Raw genomic sequence first — 26,107 nt, 5'->3', positions numbered from 1 at the left:
TCTAATTCCAGGTGCCTGTTTCACACTGAGCTGGAAAGTATAATTCCCATTGAGCCTTTGGGAAAGCCAAACTTACAAATTGATGGATAGCAGACAAATTGTACCTTAATTGCTCAGACATTAGTATCTTCTACATTTCTTACCTGTAATACAATAAAGTAGGATCTAAGGCATCTTTGCCATATTGCCCAACCCCTTAAGTTCCCAAGGTCATCTGTGCCATGAGAGAAGCCATGTATGATATGATGCCACAGGTATCCCTGTAGGCATTTTTCTGAATTATAACCATATATCTCTTTGGTGTTTCATCAAGATTGGCATTGACAGAGATCTGGGAGAAGATTGTTTATTTAGTTAGCCTTCTCAACCAAATATTGAAGTGTTTTGTGAGGAAGCATCTTCTTTACCCATATAAAGGAGATAGTAAAGTAAAATGAACATGGGAGGACAAAAATAAATTAATGAAACCTGCAATACTAATGATCCTTGGTCAGCTAAACTTATATAACATAATTATTTTCAGTCCAGAAAAATCACCATACAAAATCCTTTCACTGGAGACAGTTTATATTATAAGAAAGGACTGTATCATATCACAATTCAGCCACACTTATTTTTAGTCCCATTATCTTGGAATGGCAAATTTAATAATGATAACTAAGTGTCAGCTATGACTATGTTGCCTCTGCATCGCAAGATTCTAGATTCAAGTCCCACTCCAGGGCTTGAATACAAAAATCAAGGCAAACACTCCAGTGCAGTACTGAGGCAGCACGGCACTGTCAGAGGTGCTGTCGTTTGAATGAGATGTTAAACCTGAGCTCCATCTGCATGCTAGGGTAGGGGTAAAAGATCCCATGACATTATTTCAAAGAAGAGCAGGGGAGGTTATCCCTGGTGTCCTGGCCAATATTTATCTCTCAATCAACATCACAAAAAAAATACTGATTATCTGGTCATTATCACGTTGCTATTTGTGGCAGTTAGCTGAGCATAAATTGGTTGTTGTGTTTCCGGTATCACAATAATGACTACACTTCAAAAAGCACTTCAGAGAAGGAAAACTGCTTTGAAATGTCCGGTGGTATCGAAAAGTGTCATCTAAATGCAAGTTTTTCTTTTTATAATCTCACCATTGGAAGTATCAAAACACTCTTAAAAAGATTAAGTTCTTCCACTCATCGAAGTGTAGGATGCTACTGCAGTAATGGAATTTTTGCTATTTTTCACCCAGCATCAAACCAATCTAAGTCAGGTAGAGCACAGATAAAGCTCCCTGTGCTCTGCTTTAACAATATTCCTTCGGTTAAACCTCATAGGATCTCCTGCTCTGTCAATGTAATGTTTCCATTCCCCACACACCAAGCAATATTGTAACTTCTCGAAATCAGGTTGTCATTTAAGTGCTGAATTATGGGCAGTTTTGTGTCATATGCTAAAGCCTTTAGGAACTGTCAACATTTCACAAAAGAATTTCATTTGAAACCCTTGCAGCGGAGAGAGTGAGAGAGAGTAATTTATGCTTCCAGTTTCTCAGGGGAGTATGAATTTATCAGGTTTTTTATCTATCTGGAGAAGCATGGGGTGAGGTGGGGCAGGGTGTGGGGTGGATTTTCACAGGGGTTCTCTCACTCATGCAGCATTTTTCTGTGGCTCTAACACTAAACTAAAAGCAGATAAGCAGGAGAACCATTGTACCTGCCCACTCCCCTGCCCTACCCAAAATATAAAGCAAGGAGCTAATGCTGAAGTTGCACAAGACTTTAATAAGCCTGTGATTTTTTGATCTTTAATTGTTCTCGAATGGAGGAGTTGTCGGGTGGGGGGGGTGGAGAGAGAGAGAGTCAGGCTGGCAATGCCACATTCTGTCCCCCAACCATGCTATCCTAAGAAGCTTGAAGAAGTTATCCTTTATGATGATGGTACTTTCAAGCAGTAAAGAGGATGAAATTGTGATATATATCCAAGTTAGAAAGGTGTGTGGCTTGAAGGGTAAATTGGACATGATAGCATTCCCATCAGATTGCTGCACTTGCCTTTCCTGATGATAAGGGTCATGTAGATTTGAGATGTTGTTGAAGTAAGGACAAATTTGCCCACAAAAAGCGGAAGCAAATCTCAGCCAGCATGGGGCAAACACACCTTCATCCCCTGGGTCTGATGGAGGAACTTGTGCAGTACATCATGGGCCTGCCTGCAACAGAACCCACCACATCTGATATCAATGAGAGCATCCAGGATGATGAAAAGTTACTGCCTTAAAACCTCTCTCAACTCCCACCTCACCCACATTTTGCAATCTGGCATAATGTACAAGCTGCAGGTGGTGTGACCATCAACATCTTGCCTTACACCCCACAACCACCTCCTTCCTCAGTTTAAACCTCCCCTTCTGATTTTCGGCTTGCAGATACACAAGAACTGCTGTCTGACCAGCTACAGCACACCCGCGAGGAAGAGAGGGAGAGACCAGCACCACACCTTGATGAAGAAGTGTCATCACTTGACCAGATATGTGCAGCCACCAGCTCAGGAGTCTCAGGTTCCCTTGCAGCACTGCTGGAAGCCACCATACATCTCAGTACTGGAGCAGATTGAGGTCATAAGATCTATGCTTGCTGCCGTCCAGGTTCATATGGCTGTCATCATAACTCCACGTCTCAGTGTTTAAAGGGACATGCAGGGCCTACAGTACTCTGCCCTCCAACAGGTTACAGGGTTTGCTGAGGCATCACCCCCGGAGAATAGCATTGGCACAATGGAGCACAAACCCCATTATCCTCTCTCAAGATGGCAGCAGTTGTGCTCCTACCACTGTACCCAACAGTGCCCTTACTTTTGCTTCTCATCCAGCCAGGCCAGACGGCTGCCACACATGTTGAGATGTTGCAGTCAGAAGCCGGAAGGGCCCTCAAGGCCAAACTCCGCTCAAGGTCATCCTGAAAGGCCATTGGAAGCCTCTCCCAATGAAAGTCAGCAGCATTTCGCCAGCCATGCTGCAGTCACTGGGGTAACACTGCCTAGGACCACTAGGACAGGCAAAGGCATCCATAAAACAGGCACTAAGGAACAGTGCAAGGATGAATACTTTGTTTTTGTTTGTATAATGGATGTGTTTTTGGATTAAGATGTTGTGGCAAGGTTTTTCCAACAGCACTGCTGATCCAAATATCCAAATTTCTATCCCTATGAGCATTTCAAAAGAATTTAAGGGTTCAGTGATAGAGTCAGTAAGTACTTTCAAAAGAGAATTAGACAGCTGTTTGAAATAGAACAAAAACTTGCTTCTCTATTGTGTTTTAATGTAGTAAGATGTCCCAATGCAAATAGTGGAATGTTGAAAGGCATGGGGAGAGCGTGGAAGGATGGGGGTTACACTGCTTGGTCCATTAACAGCATGCTGTTAATTTCAGTTATTATACTGTACAGAGACCACAGAATAAAATAAGGCCCATTAGCCCTTCTATCATTTCTATTGATCATGACAGCTTCCTTGCCTTTTCTCCCTACTTTTAATCTACTTACTGGGAAAGTGAGGTTACTATCTTCCTTTAAACCTAGGTCCCAAGCACTAAAATCCTTTCCTAACAAAAGCACAATCCAAAGGTCAATTGTTACAAAATATTGATTAATTCTTAAAGGAACACTGAAATAATGTTTGACAAGCTGCTTTTTCATTTGTTTTCAGAGAAACAACAAAATAGCACAAAAATGCATCATTGTTTTACTTGATTGGGCTTTTATTGTGAAAAAGTGACTGTTTTTCTGCCTCTTTTTGCTTATTCCCCACGCTACCACCTCAAAAATAACGTTTGTGAAGCACCTTTCCATGTAGATAGCGAGCCTTTAGACAGTTGCAAAGTGTTGAAGACTGGGTGATGAGGAAATTTAGTTAAAAATATCTAAAAATATAAAACGGGAAAGTATCAAAAATGTAGGTGGAGATTGCAAAAGTGATTTAAATAAATATTTTATCTGGGTATAAAATATATGGAATATGAAAGATCAGGTTATCAATTAGAAACTGCGATATTATGGGAAATCAATAGACCTAGCTCTGAAATCAGTTGAACTGTTGCGTTAACCCAAGACTGATAATATTCTCTCGCAATTTATTTCACAGTTTAGGAATGATACCTGTTTGGTGTCCAAATACTTGTTGTTTTAATGTAACATTATCATTTTTTCTAAAAAGAAGTAATATTTCAGTTGTGACCACTGCGTATAAAATGATAGTGGGAAAGATTAAGGGTCGCTGAAAATGTTATGTTGATTCTGTCTCTATATAAGGTCTGCATCAATAATGTGCAATGGTTTTCAGCCCAGTGTGTGGAAACAGCAACCATAATAAAAATTAACCTTTGTATTTCGGACACCATGATCAAAAATGAGGAGATTCGGGGGAATCAACATTCTAAGAAGTTGTATCGCTCAGGTTTAGGTCAATGCGCAGATATAAGCTATCGTGTAAACTTTGCATTTTGAAATTTGTGCATTTGATATCCGTTTATAGGTTACATTGCGTGAACCATTGCTATAGTTTTACATAGCACAGGTACATTTTCTGCCTTGTGCTCCAGTGAATTATCTTCGGTTTTATCTGGAAATCTAAGATAAGTTATCAGTGAAGGCACTGCAAGCATAAATCTCTGGATTAAGAAGTAATGTATGAATTGTCAGCTTGGCCCTCATGGTAGCTTTTACGTACAGATGTAAATCATAGCACTGAGCATTCTGAGCTTTGAACTACTTTGTTATTAAGAAGGGTGAATTTGGCCACCTTACAGATTGCAACTCTTTCAGCTAGAGCAGAAAAAGGCCATAAGTGAGAGCTTTTCTACTGCAACTATAAATGGTTGACATGAGATGTCTTTGGTAAGTTCTAAAAGATTCCCTCAGCAGATCACTGAAGTAATTGGACATCAGAAGTTCTATTAAATGAACACTTTGTGTTGCTTAAATAGTGGACAGATGTCTTGCCAGATCTATTTTTGTTCATTCAAGGGATGTGGGCTTCACTGGCTAGGCCAGCATTTATTGCCCATCCCTAATTGCCTTTGAGAAGATGATGGTGATCACCTTCTTGAACTGCTGCAGTCCATGTGGTGTAGGTAGACCCACAGTGCTGTTAGGAAGGGAGTTCCAGGATTTTGACCCAATAACGTTGAAGGACAGTCCCATTGCCAGGGTTAAGGACATCTCCTCAGAGCTGGAGAGGAACTTGGAGTGGAAGGGGAGGGATCCAGTTGTCATCGTCCACATTGGTACCAATGACATTGATAGGACTAGAAAGGAGGTTCTGCTGAAAGAATTTGAACAGTTAGGAGCTAACTTAAAAAGCAGAACCCCCAATGTAATAATCTCGGGATTACTACCTGAGCCACGGGCAAACTGGCATAGGGTAAATAAAGTCAAGGAGTTAAATGTGTGGCTCAGAGATTGGTGTGGGGGAATTGGTTTCAGCTCATGGACACTGGCACCAGCACTGAGGTAGAAGGGATCTGTTCCTGTGATGGTCTTTACTTAGACCATGCTGGGACCAGGGTCCTGGCGAATCAAATAACTAGGGCTGTAGAGAGGGCTTTAAACTAAATAGAGGGGGGAGCGTTCTGGAGAGGGGATATGTAGGCTTACAAAGCAAAAGGGTATGGCAGCCTTGCAGGGCAGCTATTTGGGTAATGATACCCAGAGTGTGACAGGAAGGGCAGAGTGTATAAACATAAAAAAAGCAACAAATAAGGTCAAAGGGGGAAAAAATGGTAAAAAGGCAAAATTAATTTAAATGCACATAGTATTCGGAACAAAATAAATGAATTAATGGCACAAATAGATGTTAATATGTATGATCTTATTGCCTTTACAAAGACATGGTTACAAGGAGATCAAAGCTGGGAACTAAATAATCAGGGGTATGAAGCTTTTCTAAAGAACAGGCAGGAAGAAAAGGGTGGTGGGGTAGCTTTGTTAGTATGAGATGGAATAAGTACGAAAGCAAGAAATGATTTTGGATCAGAAGATGTAGAATCCATATGAGTGGAGGTAAGAAAATATAAGGGGAAGAAGATATTGGTGTGAGTACTCTATAGGCCCCATAACAGTAGCAATACAATAGAACAGCGAATAAATCAGGAGACAATGAGGGCATGTAAAAAAGACAGTACATTAACCATGGGTGATTTTAATCTTCATGTAGATTGGGAAAATCAAATTGGCGGAGGTAGCCATGAGCAAGAATTCATACAGTGTGTTCAGGACAATTTCCTAGAACAATATATTGTGGTTCCAACCAGGGATCAGGCTATATTGGACCTGGTAATATGTAATGAGGCAGGTTTAATAAATGATCTCAGAGTAAAAGATCCCCTAGAAAACAGTGACCATAACATGGCGGAATTTAGCATTCAGTTTGAGAGTGAGAAACTTGGGTCAGAAACAACCATGCTAAACTTAAATAAGGGTAATTACAAAGGCATAAGGGCACAGTTGGCTGGAGTGGACTGGGAATGGAGTTTAGTAGAAAAGACGGTTGATGAACAATATCAGCCGTTTAAGAAAATGATTCATGACTCACAACAAAGATACATCCCAGTGAGGAAGAAGGATAATAGGAAGGGAGTAAACTAACTATGGCTAACCAAGGAAGTTAAAAATAGTATCAAATAAAAAACCAATAAAAGATGACCAAAAAAAATAAAGAGGGAGAAAATAAACTTTGAGGGTAAACTAGCAAGTAATATAAAAATGGACCAGTAAGAGCTTCTTTAAATATATAAAAAGGAAGAGAAAGGCCAAAGTGAACATAGGCCTCTTAGAGAATGAGGCTGGGGAAATTATAATGGGGAACCAGGAAATGGCAGAAGAATTGAATAAATATTTTGCATCAGTCTTCCCAGTGGAAGACACTAATAGCATTCCAAAAATACTAAAAAATCAAGGGCCTAAAGGGGTGGAGGAAATAAGTTCAATAACTTTCATTAGAGGAAAAGTACTAGGGAAACTAATGGGGCTAAAGGCTGATAAGTCCCGTGGACCTGATGGGTTGCATCCTGGAATATTAAAGGAAGTAACTACAGAGATAGTGGATGCACTGGTAGTAAGCCGCCAAGAATACTTAAATTCTGGAAAAGCCCCATAAGATTGGAAAACTGCCAATGTAACTCCTTTATTCAAAAGGTAAGGGAGACAAAAAATAGGTAACTATAGGCCAGTTATTGTAACATCTGCAATTGGGAAAATGTTGGAGTCTATTATAAAGGATGTAATAGCAAAGCATTTAGAAATGCATAACATAATCAAGCAGAGTCAGCGTAACTTCATGAAGGGAAAATCATGCCTGAAAAATTTATTAGAATTCTTTGAGGAGGTAACAAGCGGGATAAAGGGGAACCAGTAGATGTGATATACTTAGATTTCCAAAAGGCGTTTGATAAGGTACCGCACATAAGGCTACTTAATGGCTTGAATTTTTCAGTTGACGGGTGGGCCCGGCAAGTGCAGACGTGGGCAGTCACGGAACCAATCACTGCCCACGATCGGCTCCGCGCCGCCATTTTATGCGGGCGGGCCAGTTAAGGCCTGTCCAGCATAAGACGCGAGCCATAGTGCTTAGCACTACCTGTGTGGGCAGGGGGAGGAGAGTCGGGGCCAGCACTCTTTCGCTGCCTCAGGGAGATTGAAGTGGCTTTCAAATAAATAAATATATGGATCAAAAATGTATTTAAACATGTCCCCTCATGTGACTGTGTCGCATGAGATGGAACACATTTTTATATTTCATAAATTTTTTTTTATGTATTTAATAAAAGTCTTAGGAAACTTTTTCCTGCTTGTGGATGAGGTTTCCTAAAAAAACGTGAAGGCCGCTTGGCCTTTTTGCCTGCCCACCAGCCTGAAGGTTGGACGGGCAGCATCAACAATGACCTTAATTACTTCCTTAATGATCTTTTATAGGCCATTTAAATATCAGCGGGCGTGCAGCCGATTCCAGCACAAGCCTGCTGAATGAAATGTCGCGAGACACCGCGGTGACATTGGGATGCATGCCCGATGTCATTGCACGTCATTTTTAGTGCCGGTGTGTCAGGCCCACCCCCGCAGGCTGAGTGAAAATATCAGGCCAATCAGATAAGAGCCCATGGCGTTGGAGTGGTATATTAGCATGGATGGACAATTGGCTAGCTAATAGAAATCAGAGAGTTGGGATAAGTGGAGCACTTTCAAGTTGGCAACCTGTAAATGGTGGAGTGCCGCAGGGATCAGCTCTGGGGCCACAGTTATTTACAATATATATTAATGACTTAGATGAGGGAAGTGAATGTAGTATCACCAAGTCTGCAGATGACAGAAAAATAGGTGGGAAGGCAAGTGGTGAGGATGACACAAAGTGTCCACAGAGGGATATAGGCAGGTTAAGTGAGTGAGCAAAAACTTAGCAGATGGAATATCATGTGGGGAAATGTGAGGTTATGCATTTTGGCAGGAAGAATAGAGGAGCTTGATGTTTTTCAAATGGAGCACAGAGGGATTTGGGAGTCCTCATGCATGCTAACATATAAGTTCAACAGGTAATGGGGAAGGCAAGTGGAATGTTGGCCTTTATTTCAAAGGGAATGGAGTATAAAAATAGGGAAGCCTTGCTAAAAGTATACAAGGCACTTGTTAAATCACTTGTTAAAATATTGTGAACAGTTTTGGTCCCCTTATCTAAGGAAAGATGTACTGAAATTGGATGTAGTCCAGAGAAGGGTCACTAGGTTGATCCTGGGGATAGAGGGATTTTCTTATGAGGAGAGGTTGGGTAGATTGGGCCTGTACTCACTGGAGTTTAGAAGAATGAGAGGCAAGCTTATTGAAACATATAAGATACTTAGGGGGCTTGACAGGTAGATGCTGAGAGGTTGTTTCCCCTTGTGGAAGCGTGTAGGACCAGAGGGCATAATCTTAGAGTTAGGGATCAGGACTTAAGACAGAGATGAGGAGGAATTTCTTCTCTCAGAGAGTAGTGAATATAGAATTCTTTACTGCAGAGTGCTGTAGAAGCTGTGTCGTTAAGTATATTCAAGGCTGAGATAGACAGATTTTTAATCAGTAAGGGAATCAAGGGTTATGGGGAAAAGGCAGGAAAGTGGAGTTGAGGGTTATCACATCAGCCATGATCCCATTGAATAGCAGAGCAGATCCGATGGGCCGGATGGCCTACTTCTGCTCCTATGTCTGATAGTCTTATGGTCTTAGTAACGGTGATATATTTTCAAGTCAGGATGGTATGTGGCTTGGAGGGGAACTTCCAGGTGGGTGGTGTTCCCATGTATCTGCTGCCTTCTAGATGGTAGTGGATTTGGAAGGTGCTGTCTAATGAGCCTTGGTGAGTTTCTGCAGTGTTTTATTTATGCATAACCAAAAACTTAGCAAAATTGCTTCTGGCTCTCAAATTGTCTGCAATGATGAAAAGATTGATCCAAACTTAGGATCATGGATTGATAACTGCACAGGAGGAGGCCATTTGGCCCATTGTGCCTGTGCATGCTCTTTGATAGAAATGTTCCATTAGTTCTACACTCTGCCCCTTCCCCATGGCCCTGCAAAATTTTCACCTTCAAGCATTTATCCAATTCCCTTTTGAAATTCATGATTGAATCTGCTTCTGTAACCATGTCAGCTTGTACTTCCAAATCACAACAACTCACCATGCTAAGAAATTGCCCCCACCCTCCACCCTGGACCATTTGCCAATAATCTATATGCTCCTGAATCTTGGAGTTGGATGTAGTCCAGAGAAGGGTCACTAGGTTGATCCTGGGGATAGAGGGATTTTCTTATGAGGAGAGGTTGGGTAGATTGGGCCTGTACTCACTGGAGTAAATCTATGTCCTTTTGTGATGGATCCTTGTGCCAGTGGAGACAATTTCTCACTTTCTCAGTCAAAATACTTAAAGATTTTGGACAGTTCTATTGAATCCTGCCTTAGCCTGCTTTGCTCTATGGAGAACAGCCCCAGCTTTCCGAGGCTCCGCATATAACTGAAGCTCCGCAGGCCTGATACCATTCTAGTAAATCCCCTCTATGTGTTTTTGAGGCCTTGAAATCCCTCCTAAAGTGGGCACATTGAGGCACGATACTCCAGCTGAGGCATAAAGCAATGATTTATAAAGTTTAGCATAGCTTTCTGGTTTTATATTCTCCACTACTGTTTATAAAGCAAAGAGTCTTTTTAATAGTCCAATCAACTTGTGCTGCCACCTTCAAGCATTTAAACGCAAACGCCTCCAGTTCTCTCCATCCCTGCACCCACTTTAACATTGTACCATTTAGTTTATATTTCCTCACCTCATTCTTCCTATCAAAATGCATCACATCACACTTCTTTGCATTCAATGTCATCCACCATGTGTCCTTCCATTTCACTGGTGAGTTCATAACCTTCTTCTGAAAAGTGGGTTTCAAATCAATTGAGCAGGTCTGGCAGCATCGGCGGAGAAGAAAAGAGTTGACGTTTCGAGTCCTCATGACCCTTCGACAGAGCTCTCTGTCGAAGGGTCATGAGGACTCGAAACGTCAACTCTTTTCTTCTCCGCCGATGCTGCCAGACCTGCTGAGTTTTTCCAGGTAATTCTGTTTTTGTTTTGGATTTCCAGCATCCGCAGTTTTTTTGTTTTTATTTCAAATCAATTGATTTCTACTGAGGTTTGTCCCTGAAACTCCAAGATTCAGGAGCATATAGATTATGGCCTGTTCCTGGGCACACACATTGACACAAAAGCTGGCTGCAAAAGGTAAAACACCTCCTTTGGTTTGCTAGAAATATCATAGTTTTCTAACGCATCTGTATGTGGCAATTAACTACGTTATAAACTTGGAAGTTCCATAGTTGAAAATGACATACTAGGAATAGCATTAAAATTTAGGACACATTTCAATTCTACTCACTCCGCTGATTCTAGGCAGGTGGGCACTTAAAATCACACAGCTAACTTCTCTGCTCTGGAACCACTGGGGGCTGACTGTTTCCCATTTTATTCTTCTCCAATGAGCAGACAGCAAGGACATCAGCCCAAAGGCACATGGTGCCTATTGCATCCTGTTGACATCTCTGGGGTTTGACTGCAGTTTTAACTCAATTGCCAGAGTGGAAAGTCTCAGTGGCTTTCCCACCAGAAGAAGCACAAAATGGGGAAAACATTTTTTAAACCTCTCTTGTGGAACCAGAAGGAGTAGGACTGGGTTGCTTTAACATGCACGTACAAATAATTCCAAGTCTTTTGATGATGTTGCCAAGGGGCAACAGGCAGATAAGGGCCCCAAGGGTAAATCCTTGGGGATGGGGTAGGGGCAGAGGGTCAGAAGGGAAGTCTTCCCTGGAAATGCTCTCACTGTGATTAGATAGGTGTGAGGGGAACAAAGCTGGGCAGCTGCACTAAATTTAACAAAATCCAGGAGGATTGAATGGAATTGGTTGACTCTGTCCAAGACTGTAGAGAGGTCAAGGAGAATGAGGAGGGAAAATGTGCCATGTATACATTCACCGAGGATTCCAGTTGTAACTTTGGCTAGTGCAATTTGAGTGCTGTGACAAGTGTCACAGGAAACCTGATTGATAGGTGCAGAAATACAGGCACGGACTTGGGAGGCAACAAGAGGATGAAGACCAAGCCTCATTATCCTTTTGAAAGCAGAATAGCCAAAAACTGGGTGCAGGATTCCAAAAGACAATTTTCCAATATTGTAAAGAAGTTAAATAACTTGTCTCGACCTATTATGAAAAGCTCCTGAGATGAATCTCAGTACATGAGCAGCTCCATTCATTACCACTTTACTTTGAATACTTTCACTGAACACCTAACATCCCAAATCCATCTTGTCCTCTGCTGACAGCCATTCTTTAATTGCGTACACATTTTATGTTCAAATGTATAAAGCAAACATTTATATACATCTGTGGTTTTAAAAAAAAAGCATATCTGTCATCCTTTCGCTCATTTCCGTAATTATTCCAGATCTTACACAAATCATTTGAGCACTGCCTATTTATCACATACGCTCGCAAAGAATAAACATCCCCTATATCATGTATGAATGGAAGAGAACGATCTCAGTGACTTTCTGGCATATAAATAGCCGGTGCTGGAAGCTTAGCCGCATTTCTGTCTCCCCTCACCACCACCTCCCCCAACACCACCTCCCACCACCCCCCCCCCCCCCCCCCCCGCCCCTCCTATCCTGCCTCTGTTGCCAAGCGGTATTTCACTTCAAAAGGCGTGAATCTTAAGAGAGAGAGAGAGAGAAAGGAGAGCAAGAGAGAGGGGGGGAATGGCAGATTGCAAGTGTGGATGGATGCGGCTTGTGGTGTTGAGTCCCTGTCTGTCTGGTGTTTGTCTCTCTGTGTGTGTGTGTGTGTGTGTGTGATCACAGGGAGTGAATGGCTCAGTCAATTTCAGTCTCTCTGAATGGCTCTGTCAATTTCCCCCGAAGCCGGAGCAGAGCGCAGGCGCCAGGACCTGCCCCAAACATCTCAAGGTGTACTCATCGCGCTGAAGATGGCGACAATTTGAGGTTGGAAGGTTGAGGGGGAGTGGTGGTGGTGGCGGTGGCGAGGGAGGGAAAGAGCGAGAGAGAGAGAAAGGAGGAGGAGTGGGGGGGTGGGAGGGGAAGGGAGGGGGGGGGGGGTGTGGGGGGAGGGAAAAAAAGCAACAGGGGTCAAGGCACGAAGATGAGATCCAGGAAACGGACAAGGACACCGGCGGAGGAGAGCAGGAAAAAAACACCGATGACCGCGATTTATTCCTAAGGATCCGTGCACCTCTCGCACCAATAGTGGGTGCGCGCTGGTTTTTATCAGGTAGCCTCCAACGCCGGAAAGGTGGTGGTGGTGGGGGGGTGGGTTGTGTGTTGGGGGGGAGGGGGGGGGGGTGGTGGTGGGATGAGGTGGAGGTGGTGGGGTGGGATGCTATGTGGCTTATTTATTTATTTATTTTGAATTACCCCCCCCCCAAAAAAAATAAAAAAAAACCAAATCTCCCTTTCTGTTTTGTCCAGATGGAGGATGCAATCTCCTGCAAAATGCAATGGATTATTTTTGACCAGGCGGTAGGGGGGCATTTGCAGCCCTCTTTTGCAACTCTCCACACAGCCATGCTGCAAAAGTGACATTGGGAACTAGGAGAAATTGGAAAGCTGCCCTTTCTCCCCCCACCTTTTTCCCCCTCCAAAATATGATCAGGGGTGCTTGGATGTGTAATGCCGTCTTGAAAATCTGTTTTGCACCCATAGCAAACGAGAAACCCTGCGTCGATTCACAGAGGGCAGAGAAATGGCAAATGTCTTTAGCGTCTCTGCTCCTTTTCGCTCTCCTCTTGTCTGATTATTTTTGCTCTTGCGCTGGAACGAAATTGAGGAGCGGGGAAACAGCGGGCAGGATCTGGAGTGACCCCGCTGGGAGTCGCAACTTGGTCACATCACACGCGGGGGATCAAAGCCAGAGGAGGGTTCAATGTGATCTTACTTTAACCAATTTGACGGAACCTGTCAAAGACTTGAAGACAGCCTGTCAGTTTCCCAAAGGTCTGGATTCTGCCTGCCTGCGGTCTTATTTCAGTCATCTTAGGCTGTCCTTCTGTCATTCTTACACCATTGCTGATCTTTTGCGGGAGTATGTCAACCCGAACGGGTTAAACTGCAGTTTGGATATGCGGATCAGTGATGATGGAGAGGCTATATGCAGCAAATGCTTCGAGGCTTACCAGATGGAAGACCAACATGCTCAGGAAAAATATGAGGAGTTCGAAGCAATGCTACAAAAGCACTTGGAATCGGCGTATTCGGTCAAGTCTTGCCCTAGCGACTGTATGGTAAGGTTAATATATTTCCGAGTTGTCCATTCTAAATCCATGATCGAACCTTTGAGGTAAAATGGTACAGTCTGTGTGCAGCATGTAGTAAAAGGTACTAAAGACCGGGCTTTTCCTACTTGCAATGTTGGTTTGTGTGTACGTAAACAAAAGGAAGCAAATGAAGGAAGCCCTCTCTGGTTGAAGAGTTAGCCAGTGCCAGACATCCCCAAGGTGGGAAACAGTCAATGAAAAGACCAGGCGGAGGTTAGGTGGCAACATGCGTGTATATTGTGAAGAATAAAAAGTTTGAGAATTATACCTGGAAACAAAGGTAACAAATTCCATCAATTTGAGGCCCTGGGAAAGAGTGAGAGCAAGGAGACTGTGTGACAGGTCATTATCTCAATCACAGTGGGGATATAGGGAAGGGGTGAGTGTATAGAATGCCATATTTGAACCTTAGGACAGAGGCAAGTTGAAGAAATCAATGACCATGGTCTGAAGCAGTAGGGAAGGATGTGAAGATACATCAGAAAAGTGAGGGGGGAGGGGGAGGGGAGTGGGGACGGGGAACCAGGGGGTCATTTATCAGGTGACAAGCAATCAAAATGGAAGTCCTTTATTAAAGGTTCATTTTGGTATAAGTTTTGTGATATTCATCCCTCATGTGCTGCTCAGTAACAGGGTATTTAACAGATCGGCTAATATTTTTGTCAGGTTTTAACACAGCGATTTGGTAATATGCTCTAAAAAGGAGGCATGATGAGAAGCCCAGCGATATGATTTAGATGCCATGAATATGCTCGCCTGATCATTCACAAGGCACACAGTTGTCAACCTCATGAGTGGGGTTCCAATTAAAGCCAGTAATTAAACAATGAAAAGTGTACATTTTTGATTTAAATAAGTGCACAGATTGGGAGTTGATTCTGATCATGATGCTATGAAACTTTTTTTCACAGTGCCACCTCTTCTGACTTGTGATCTTATCTGTGTGAAATATGAAAAGTGTTGCATGGAGATGTTATGATAAAGATGGGTTCTAGAATTCAGTAAAAGAGAATATATTGGTTTTCATTAAAATACCCTTCCAACTTGAGACCAAAGAATGTTTTCGTTAAAAGCTGAGAATACTGGAAATGCATGATTTCCAGATATATTTTTATCTGATAAAGATTTCTTTATTAATTAAGCCCTACCTCGTATATTATGTGTCAAAAGACACTTATGTCACAAGATGTGAAGGCATGGAGCAAGACTAAGCAGCCATAATTTCACCTGTAAAGGGAAATTTTGCTCCTGGCGACTCAAGAAATCAATGCTCCCACAAACCCTGAACAGAAAAGATTATACAAAGTAAGGTTTTTAAAAATCTCTCAGACATGCTGATGGCCCATTACACTTTCAGGATTTGTACGAGATTGACAAACAGCTGGAGCATCGCTCTTGCAGGCTAGAAACACCATTGAGTCCTTTGTGCAATAGCCATGCATTGCACTCTCAGCCATCTGCCATTCTGAAGGTGAAGTGTGCAAAACAGTACTCAATTTGTATTATAGCGCTTCGCACGTGTTTGTTTATTGCTGTGCTATCATATTATTGTGCATTAAGATGGGTTATAAAATTAAACAAACCTTCATTGAAAGGATTTTGGACTCGCTCACTTTTAACATATCTCTGTTACCTTCCCTAATCATCAAGTTGTGTTTTTGGACTTCTTGACTATGGAAATAAGATGGCATGAAAGAAATGATCCTGAATTTTTTTGACATCCTACAGGGTAAGCAGGTGTTGATTCTATATCCTGTAAAATGCAGGATTACACAATGGGAAATCAGACTTGTAGGCCAAATGGCATTATGTTATGTAAATGAACAGTTGGGGATTGACCTTGATGAGAAAAATCTCGTACAAATATCCTGATTCTGCCAATAACACTATTTGATAATGTGGCCTGATATCAGGAGGATCAGTATTTTCAGCATATTGAGTTTGAATCATGTCCTGTGATTAGGTGGCAGAGTTTATGGTGTATACCTTTTCCTAAGCTCTGTTTGAAGATTCACATGTTGATGCCCAGCTCGCTTTGTGGAACAAAAAGTTGGCCAAAAATTAAGAGGGAACTATGGGAAACTTTAAATAATATCACTGCATTGATCAATGTGGGGGGTTGGAGGGTCGTATAAATTGCAGCATATTGAAGTACTAACACAGTCTCATGAGGTTCAATCCTCCGGCTTTGCTCATTTTTCCACCTGAGCTGCACCAACTAGCAGATGTGAAAAGGAAGTTTGCAAATTCTCCCATGGGGAGAGAAATTTGGGCTGGGATGTGCTGCCTTAGCATTGCCTCTTGCTTCCCAAAGGAGGTATTAATGTATAACTGTAAATAGGTTGCCTTTAGACCAAACAGATTTAAAGAGGCAAAGGTACTAAATAAATGCTATAAAAATTACATTCAAAACTGGAATAAAACATTATAATTTGCACATATGTGCACACTAAGTTGCTGATGGCCATTGTGCCTCCAGTAATAGGCTTTGAGCAGAGCCTTTTCCATGGACAAAGTAACAAAATGAGAAGATAAGTGAGCCCACTGTATTTATTTGCATTTCCAAGCAGTTAGCTGCAAGCCATATTGGTGATACTCTCTAGCAACTAGCCTTAGAAAATGTCATATGTGGAAAAGAGTGATTTATTATAGTGAAAAAAATACTTTGAAAATGTTGGAGTATTTCACTAGCCAGTGTATGATTGAACACATGCCTGGTTTCCTCCACAGTACTGAATCCCCAATCTCAGCCGCATTGCTTCATGGGGGCATGAAGGGTTCCTTATTTCCTCAAGGAAAATTCAGATGAGACTCATACTTGGGTCACTTGCTCATACCTCCCCGCAGTGAATTCAGAATGACACTGACAGAGGCATGGGCTAGGATGCCAGCACCTATCTTGTGTGTAGCCATGGGAGACAGGATAACAAAAAGGGATGCACCAAGACTACCAACACTATTCCAGAAACCTTTGTTGTGAAACAAAGTTTAAACATGTTAGGCTTGTTCTCTTTGGAAAAGAAAAGGTATGAGGGGACTTCATAGTTTTTGGTTTTATGAAGGGGATTAATAACATTGATCTAGGTACATATTTCAGCACGGCTGAATTCACATTTCAGGGGAAAGAAGTTAAAAGTAAGAAGCTAGAGGAGACAAAGAAGGTGAACAGTGTAAATGGGCTCAAAAGTCAGGAAGATCATTTTTAAAGAGAAAGCATTGATGAATATATTGAGAAATAAGCTAGTTGGGACTTTTAAAGAAGCTGTCAGAACCATTCTCCCCTCCACTACACCCCCAGATAACTGTGTCTTGAGGCCGCCTTTGCTGGCAGTTTATCCTCCAGATCAATTGTCTTTTTTGATGAAAAATGCCCTGCCTGACATTGTTTCATTGTTAACTGAACTTATGACCCCAATAATTTGTACCTTCCAGCAACATGAAGCATTTGTCTGGATCATCTTTCCCCACTTCCATCATAGTATTGAAAGCTTAAATCAGTGGACCTTTAAGTTGCTGTAGAAATAATCTCATATCTCATTGAGAACAGTTTGGAAGGGTCTAGATGTGTTGCATTCTGTGCATTTGCATGTAGCTATCAGCTTTAGTCACTCACTGCATCCCAGACTTTGCCACAGCTTTCTGACTGAATCTACTCCAGCTGCTTCCAAGTCAAGGAAGTGGTCAGAACAAAGTTTGGAGCTGGAAAGTAGAAAGTCTGAGCAGGCAGTGGTACCAGTGGTGAAATCCAGGTTGGTTAAGCAGCAGTAGGAGCCAGGACCTGCTGTGGGACTTGGAACCATGGAGAGCGACAGGAAGCAAATTTGGAACGAAAGGCAGCAGAAATGGGACCTGCAATCAATTAGCAGAACTGTGGATGAGATAGGATTAGGGGACTATCACAGTGATTGTCTGCATAAAATAAATACCATAAAACATTATTTTTGATGGACTGTCATTGGTTCAGTCATAGAAATCAGAAATGCCACAATATATATGTTCCTCGGATCAGATTGACTACTGGCTCTGGGGTATGAATGGCTGTAGGGATAGATTGAAAGGACAATGGCCTCTGGGAACTGGAATGGCTTTGATTGAAGGAAGAGTGAAAATACGCAATGATTGCAGATATACAACTATAATCATATAGATGGCCAGTGAGTGGATAGATCCACAGATCCCGGAAATGAGTTATAGGTTGGAACCTAATGAAGGGATTTAGATAGTTTATAAGGAGGCAAATGGATATTGGGAATAACTGGAGACACCGATTTAATTAAGAGCGTCAGATGATGCCTATGGCTGATTGGTTGATAACTGCCTGATTTTGACACTGTCTTGATATCAACTGAAGGATTTAATTTTGTGTACCTTTTGCAGTAATTGTTAATAATTTTTTAAGTGTTTTCATTCAGCTTCAGGTCCTCACTTCACTGTTGGGGTGGGTTACCAACTAGTACATGTGGGCCACAAGAACAGCTATTATGAGTTTAGTGAGAAGTAGTTTTCTGTGAATTGACAGGAAATTACATTGCCAATTATTGCATCATTATTCAAATATATTGCAATTAAGGGTCATCATGGGTTTCACTGGCTGATGTAATTTCAGAGCTGTGCTGGAAAGTTATATTTATAATCAGATTGGTATTGATTATTAGAAATAATGAATAATATTAATACATGACATCACTTAGTTGGCTCAATGCCACATTTGCACATTTCTGCATCCCTGGAATAAGAGTTTTATACCCATTTATATAGTGAAAGAATAAAGTATCTATTTTTCTTTCAGATGCACCCTTGAAGTGAAAATAATTTAGTTTATATTTTATCTTGAGCACAGTTATCCAATAAAATTCCATTGAGAACAAAAATGGATATTAATCTTTCACTGTCAAGTAAACATGGTCCCTTCACTCTCAATTCCTGGATAAATGTGCATGTCAGTATCCTTCCAATGCCCTGATTTCAAGTGCATTTTATTCGTAACAAAATTCCACTGCCTGTATCCTAATTAGCACCCATGTCCTGTTCATCCATCTCTCTTGTGCTCACTGACATATATTGGTTCTCTGTTGGGCAGCGCCTCCAGCTAAAAATTTGCATCCTCGTGTTCAGATCCCTCCGTGACTTACCCCACTCCCCCCCCCCCCCACCCCCCGCCACACACACACACACAGCATCTCCACTTTACCTCATGTGCTAAGTGCTGGAATATCCAATGCAAACCTCTGCCTCTCTACCTGTGAAGTGCTTTGCAACATGTTATAGGCACTATATAAATGAAAATTGTTGTAGTCCTGAATATATATTGCAGATATGATACATTAAGATTTTGTTTATCTTATTCTAAACAGTTAACTGTGAATAAGATATAAATAACTTAAATGGTTATGTGCATAACACTGTCTGTATTCATATTGCCCATTTGTCCTGGCCAAATTTATCCCTCTAGTCAGTAATTGGGTCATTCTGAGAATGTGAAAGGTTCTATATAATTGCAAGTTAGTTCTTTTGTCTATGTGTGCTCTTATACTGTATCCAGTAGTACTCATATTTAGGATAGTATGTATCCAAAACTAGCAGTGGACAGTACTATCCAATGCCCAATAATTACAGTGTTCAACAATGTACTATGAAAAATAATGACTATGTGCCACACTGTATTGTTTGTATTGTGTGGCATTATGAAAAGACAAATTGTCAATTATTTGATGCCCTGTCAATTAAAATGCAAAATCAATTGCATTCTAATTAATTGGTGGTGTGCTATATTATTGCGATTTAAAATGGGCCATATCAGATCATGAATAACATCCTTGTGAATTTGTGCGACAGTTTGTCCTCATATCCAACCCTAGCATACTGTTTGATTCTTGTACAATTGAGAAGCAGCATTATCTTCTACTGTGGATTTGATAGAATTACTTTATTTCTTCAAAGGTTCTATCAGTATGATGTGAAGTCTTAAAGGCTCCAATTTTAATTAAGGCAACTTTACTCCCATTCACCCATTCCTCCAATTTGTTAGCGTCAATATCACAAACTTTCTTCAGCTAAAGAGGAGGGGCAGGTAGATGACTTGCTGATGGGTTTCTGACAATATTCTTTCTTCTCCTCCTAATAAGTGAACTAGAGGGCCCATTAGGTGTGTTTTCTCCATCTCTTACTGTGAAGGAGTATGTCGCCTCTACTGTGTGCTTCCCAAGAATGGCGGAGACTCACATGGGGAACTGTAAAGTCACTTCGTGCCATGTCAAGGTAGAACAGAATGGAGCTCTCGTCTACTAAAGGCTGGTTTATTTTCAAGCTTAAGATAATTAGACTTAAAGGGGCAATGTGAAAGAGTAATAAAGGAGAATACTAGTTTTTGTGTTGCTAGGTAAAAAAACCACTAAGAACTGAAGAAACATTTTGCAAGCATAGATAGGCTGGCATGGGCAGGCAGGAGGCAGATGAAGTTTAATATGGATAAGTGTGAGGTGGTGCATTTTGGCAGGGATAGGGAAAGACAATATAGACTTAATGGCACAGTTCTAAAAATTGTATCGGCACAGAGGGACCTGGGGTTCATGTGCATAGATTTTTTGAAAGTGGCATGATATATTGAGAGAGTAATTAGCAAAGCAAATGAGATATTTGGCATTGTAAATAGAAGTGTTCAGCAGAAAAGCAGAGAGCTTATGGTGAACTTTTATAAAGCTCTGGTTAGGCCACAACTAGAGTATTGTGTCCAGCTCTGGTCACCAAACTTTAGGAAGGATGTAAGGGTCCTTGAGACGGTGTAGTGGAGGTTTACCAAAAAGGTTCCAAGGGTAAGGAAAGTTAGCTATGAGATTAGGCTGGAGAAACTGGGGCTGTTCTCCTTGGAGCAAAGGAGATTGAAGGGAGATTTGATTGCGGTGTATAAAATTATGACAAGTTTAGATAAGGTAGAAGAAGAAAAGCTATTACCATTAGCTGATGTTACTAATGCTAGGAGACACCGATTTAAAGCTTTAGGTAAAAGATACAGGAGCAATGTGAGGAAGCATTGTTTTATGCAGTGAGTGGTAGTGATCTGGAACTTGTTGCCGATGAGGGTGGTGGAAGCAGAGAAGATGAATGATTTCAAAGGAAATTGGAGGGGCACATGAGAGGAATAAACTAAGGGTTTCAGGAAAAGAGCAGGGGAATGGGATTGATTGGATCACTCTACAGAGAGCCAAAATGGACTTGATGGGCTGAATGGCCCCCTTCTGTGTCATTATAACCCTATAGCTCCATAAGCTATAATATTTATATTCTCTTTTAAAAGGGCATAAACATGGCTTTTGCAGACATTTGGCTGACTCTACAAGTCAGTCTGAAAACACAGTCTAAAATGGACACATTAGCAAAGCTGTCAACACTGGACAAATCCTAGATGTCAAATTTTCAGTCACAAGCCATATATTTAAAATGCCAAAAACATAAATATAAACCAGCAAAAGGTGGGCCACAGGAGGTGACTGGCTTGTATCAAGAATTTTTCTTCTTTTCTCCTTTTTCAACGTCCATCCTTTTCTTTCGCATCCTTTTTTTTGTATTACTTTTTCCCTTCCCATGGCTCAATTGGCCATGATTTTGCAAGTATTTCCTCTTGGAGGTCAAGAGATCACGCTGAATGCAAAGCCAGCGCAATAATCATAGGAGCAAAGAAAGCTTTTATTGAAACAATAGTACCTGTGGAGACTATGCAAAGAAAAACTAACATTAGTAACATTACTTTTGTGTTTTCATTGAAAGGGGAGAAAAGTACAGATTTGTATGTCTCCCATAGAACGCGCAGCCCATATTTAATTGTATCTATCTTATCATGTCTGTCAGTGTTTTCCAGCACAGACAAGATCCTTCATTTGGCCTCTACCTGTGCTGTAAACTTCTGTAGTTATCTTGCTAAATTCTAATTGCTGTTGTTAATAGCCTGGGCTCACACCATTCCTCAACTTGCCTCTCTGGACCCGGAACAAGTCTTTGCTTGAACCTGTCTACTGGAACTGTCTCATGTGCCCGTTTTGGGAGGAGGTGGTCACCTGAAGAGTCAATAGTGCTGACTCTCAGAGTGCTGACTCCTTTTAACATTTGCAGCGGCACTGCTTTGTGCTCCCTTGGGGGAAGAAAGCAGGTGAGCTGGGATAATTATGCACTGTGAAATACTGGCTGAGTCAAGCATTGCATGAGGGTGCCAGCTTTTCCTCGAAGGATCTGCTTAGGCAAGAGGTGCAAATACCTTCTAAACTTGTAAAGAGATAGAGTTTGAACATTAATATAAAAACCTTTTTTAAAAAAATACACTGCTTACCTGCCATGATAAAGCAGAGAAGGTCTGTATTTCCCTTGGTGTACTCTTTGTATAGTGTGCAGAGCTTTTAAATTGATTTATTGATTATCTGGTGGAGGCAGGGGTACAGGACAGTGCATGACGATTTTCAATTAGTTGTGCATTTAGGTATTGACTGGACTATCTCTTTTTGACTGGCAGATATTCTAATAAGTCTTTCTCCCTGAAACTGCTCTTTGTTTAGAAGTCTAAATTACCTCCAGTGTTTCTGTGTCAATTTTCATCTTAGAATAAGATTTAAGATTAAAAATATGTTTTGCATGTCAACCTTTATTTTTGCCACACGCATTTCATCTATACTCAACCCATCACCATCTGTCAAATCACTGATCAACCACACGCCTTCAGTATTACCTGTTTGAAACATTGAATTTCTCCCCTTCACTTTCGCTTATTGTCACCCTCATTCTGGCCAGGCCTGTCTCCTACCAACTATCTCACTGTATCCGACCAATTTTCCCAGTATGTACTGGTAACAAGAACCCTCATCCATTGACAAAATGACAGAAAGCGTCAAAGTGCATAGCAATCAATTCAGTATTTTTGAAGCATGGTAACTGTCGTAATTTAGAAAACGCAGCAGCCGGTTTGCGCACAGCAATGTCCCACAAGCATCAACATGATAGTGAACAGTTCGTCTGTTTTTATTGATGTTGGTTGAGGGGTAAATATTGGTCAGGATACCAGGATAACTCTCCTGCTCTTAAATATAATGCCGCAGGATCTTTTATGTCCACTTGTGAAGGCAGAATGTGCCTTGATTTAATATCTCATTGGAAAGATAGTGCAGCATTCACACAGCAGTGCACTGAAGTGCCATCTCAGGTCCTGTGCTTTGGTCCCTGGAGTGGGGCAGGAACCAACAACTTTCTGATTCAGTACTATCATTGAGCCAAGACTAACACTATTCACATCCACTCTGCATGTAAATGTTCACAGTATGTTTCTGTATCTGTATAACACTTACCCAAACTCTGCATCTCCCCCTTGTCAGCAGTATGCAAGTAGATGATACAGATGTGAACAGTTTATATAAAAGAAAAACTTGCATTTATCTAATGCCTTTCAGAACTGCAGGATGTTTCAAAGTGCTTCAGAGCCATTGAAATAATTTAAAGTGTAGTCACTGTTGTAATATAAGGAAGGCAGCAGTCAATTTGCACACAACAGAAAAGTTTGAGATAATTTGTTTTTCTAGTGTTGATTGTGGGATAAGTATCAGTCAGGATTCCAGGGATAACACTTCACTATTCTTCAAAATAGTGCCAAAGGATCTTTTGGGTCCATCTTAGAGAGAAGGCAGGACCCCAGTTTAACATCTAATCCGAGAGGTGACATAACACCCAGTGCAGCACTCCAGCACTACTGTAGTGGATTGTCAGCCTAGATTTGCATTCTCACCTCTCTGGAATGGGACTTAAACGTATGACCTTCTGACACAGAGGGAAGATTGCCACCAACTGAGCCACAGCTGACACCTCTAATTTAATTTAATTTAATTTAATTTGCACTGTGATACATAAGTAGGGAACACATAAATATATTAGCATGCTTTACTCAGAAATACAGAGAAGCATATCCTTTTCCCAAAAGAATAGTAACTATGTGGAATTGATTCCCATCAAAAGCAGTTCATGCTGGGATAAGTATTTGGAATGGGACTGTAATTTATAGAGATAAGTACAGACCAAGATTACTGCATGAAACACAATGGTTGCTGCCCTGCTGCGGCTGTGCAAGTGCCATCTGTGGAAAGCAACAGGCCAGGTTGAAGTATTAGAAATGTAAATAGATACAGTGGAATTTTGCTTCACTGTCTTCTAGGAGACAGGAGAAAGGTTTGCAGAGCTTTTGCACAGGAAGTCAATAGCATTACTTGAGGATACCTTTGGGATGAGGCACTTCACCAAGGCCCCACCTGTTTTCTGTCAGGTGAACAGAAGAGTCTCCAAGATGCTATTTTGGAGAAGAGTGTGTGTTCAAAAGCTTGAGATTGGATAAAGAGGCTTATCCCATAAATTTTACTTATTCAACGTATCAAATAAAATTAAAAAAGGCTTGCATATGTATGGCACCTTTCACAACCTCAAGACGACCAAACATCTCATAAAAAAGCAGCTAATCTTGTCACTATCCCATTGTTGTGTGTAAATTGGTGACAGCTTTTCCAATATTATAATGGTGACTACAATTCAAAAGCACTTCATTGGCTGTGAAGCACTTTGGAATGGCCTATGGTTGTGAAAAGTGCTACCTAAATGAAAGTTATTTTTCTTTATTTATTTTCCTTGGGGTATTGAACGAGTGAGATTGATAGAGCAAATCACTTTTCACAATCCTTTGCTTTCTTATTCACATTTAATGACCAATACTGCAAGCCTACTTTCACTAGTCAAACATGTGTTGGGATTTTTACAGTTCCATGCACTATGAGATTGGCCTTATCGGCAACCTCGTAAATTGGGCCCAATCCATTTGCTCGCCATGCAAGCTTGATGCTGAAATAGGGCACATCAAAGACATCCTGCGGGGTCATAGCTGCCCTGATTTGATCATTTTGCGCTGTATATTGTGCAAACTTATGAATGGGCCTAAGGCCATCACTTGCAGCCCTGAAAAATGCCCAGTTGACTTCAGATTTCCTGGAAGGTAAGGTATCTCAAGTATTTGAGCGACAGGTGAAGCTAGCTGTTTCACACTGCTACTCTGCAGTAGTAACACAAGTGGTATTCGCCACTTACAGGATGCTGCCATCAAGCCAAAAAGACGTTCTTTCTATCACACAATTGAGTAATGTGGTACATGAATTTCAGTGCCATTGTGATGCTAGGTACATAGACCATACATCCCAAAGACGGGCGGATTGTATCAAACAGCATGTCCCTTTTGCTGTTCACAACTGAAAGGTACAGACCGCACCAAACCAGCTCGTGCTTGCAAAACTCAAGACACAGTGTCCAACATTAGATGTGATTCTGCAATTAGGCAACATTTGCTAAATAATCCTCAGTGCGCTAAAAATTACGCTGACAACCAATTTAAGATTGTCAGCCAGGCTTGCAGTGTGGCGCATTTGCATATACTGAATGCTACATATGTTAATACACAGGGCCCTGTTCTTTACAGTCAGAAAGACTATGGGCAGAACTTCCTGCCTACCGGGCAGACGGGCCCATCCCAATCTCTGGCAGGCGGAGAGCCGATCCCCGGCGGAGAAGCGGGCCCCACCGCCATTTAACGTGGGTGGGTCAATTAAGGCCCGCCCAGCGTAAAGCCCAGTGGGAAGCGCTATGCACTTCCTGTGCAGGTGGGGGAGGGGGGGCGGGGAAATTCCTCAAATGCGAGAGTGCGCTCTTTCACGCATGTGCCCGAAAGAGCGCACATCTCCCTGAGGCTAAGTGCTGCCTCAGGGAGATCGCTGAAACTTGTTCAAACATTAAAAATAGAAAAATAAAAAAATCCTTAACATGTCCCCCCCCCCCACCATGTGACAATGTCACATGAGATGGGACATGTTAATAAATTTACTAAAGATTTTTAAACCCTACATGAAACCTCATCCCGCTGGTGGATGAGGTTTCATGTTTTTTCTAGTTGCCGCCGGGGCTCCTGGCCTGCCCGCCAACCTTAAGGTTAGATGGACAGGTCCTTTAATTGTTTTAATGGTCCTGTCAATGGCCTCAATTGGCCATTTGGCTGTGCCCCCGCCTTCCTGAAAATTTACCTGGGGCAGGGTGAAGTCATCCCGCGTCAATCTGTGCGTCGGTGAGCGGGCCCTGCCCCCCTGCTCGCCGACGGCAAAATGAAGCCCTATGTGTACATGTTGGCCAGGGTTTTCCACCCCCGTCGCGGGTGGGACCCCCCACGGGTG

General features: G+C 41.7%; 1 protein-coding gene across 1 annotated transcript in view; it reads left to right on the top strand.

Moving 5' to 3' along the window:
- The first annotated feature begins 13,208 nt into the window (after positions 1-13,208).
- Positions 13,209-26,107, top strand: part of nalf2 (NALCN channel auxiliary factor 2) — a 395,372-nt gene continuing 382,473 nt past the window's right edge. Inside the window, exon 1 of the mRNA XM_041196301.1 lies at positions 13,209-13,844. Coding sequence (XP_041052235.1) covers positions 13,209-13,844 — 636 coding nt within the window. The remainder of the gene's footprint in view (positions 13,845-26,107) is intronic.

Source organism: Carcharodon carcharias, chromosome 9 (assembly GCF_017639515.1).
Source record: "Carcharodon carcharias isolate sCarCar2 chromosome 9, sCarCar2.pri, whole genome shotgun sequence".
NCBI classification, from domain to species: domain Eukaryota; kingdom Metazoa; phylum Chordata; class Chondrichthyes; order Lamniformes; family Lamnidae; genus Carcharodon; species Carcharodon carcharias.
Note: the sequence above shows the minus strand (reverse complement) of the source record. Positions and strands in the feature narration are given on the sequence as shown.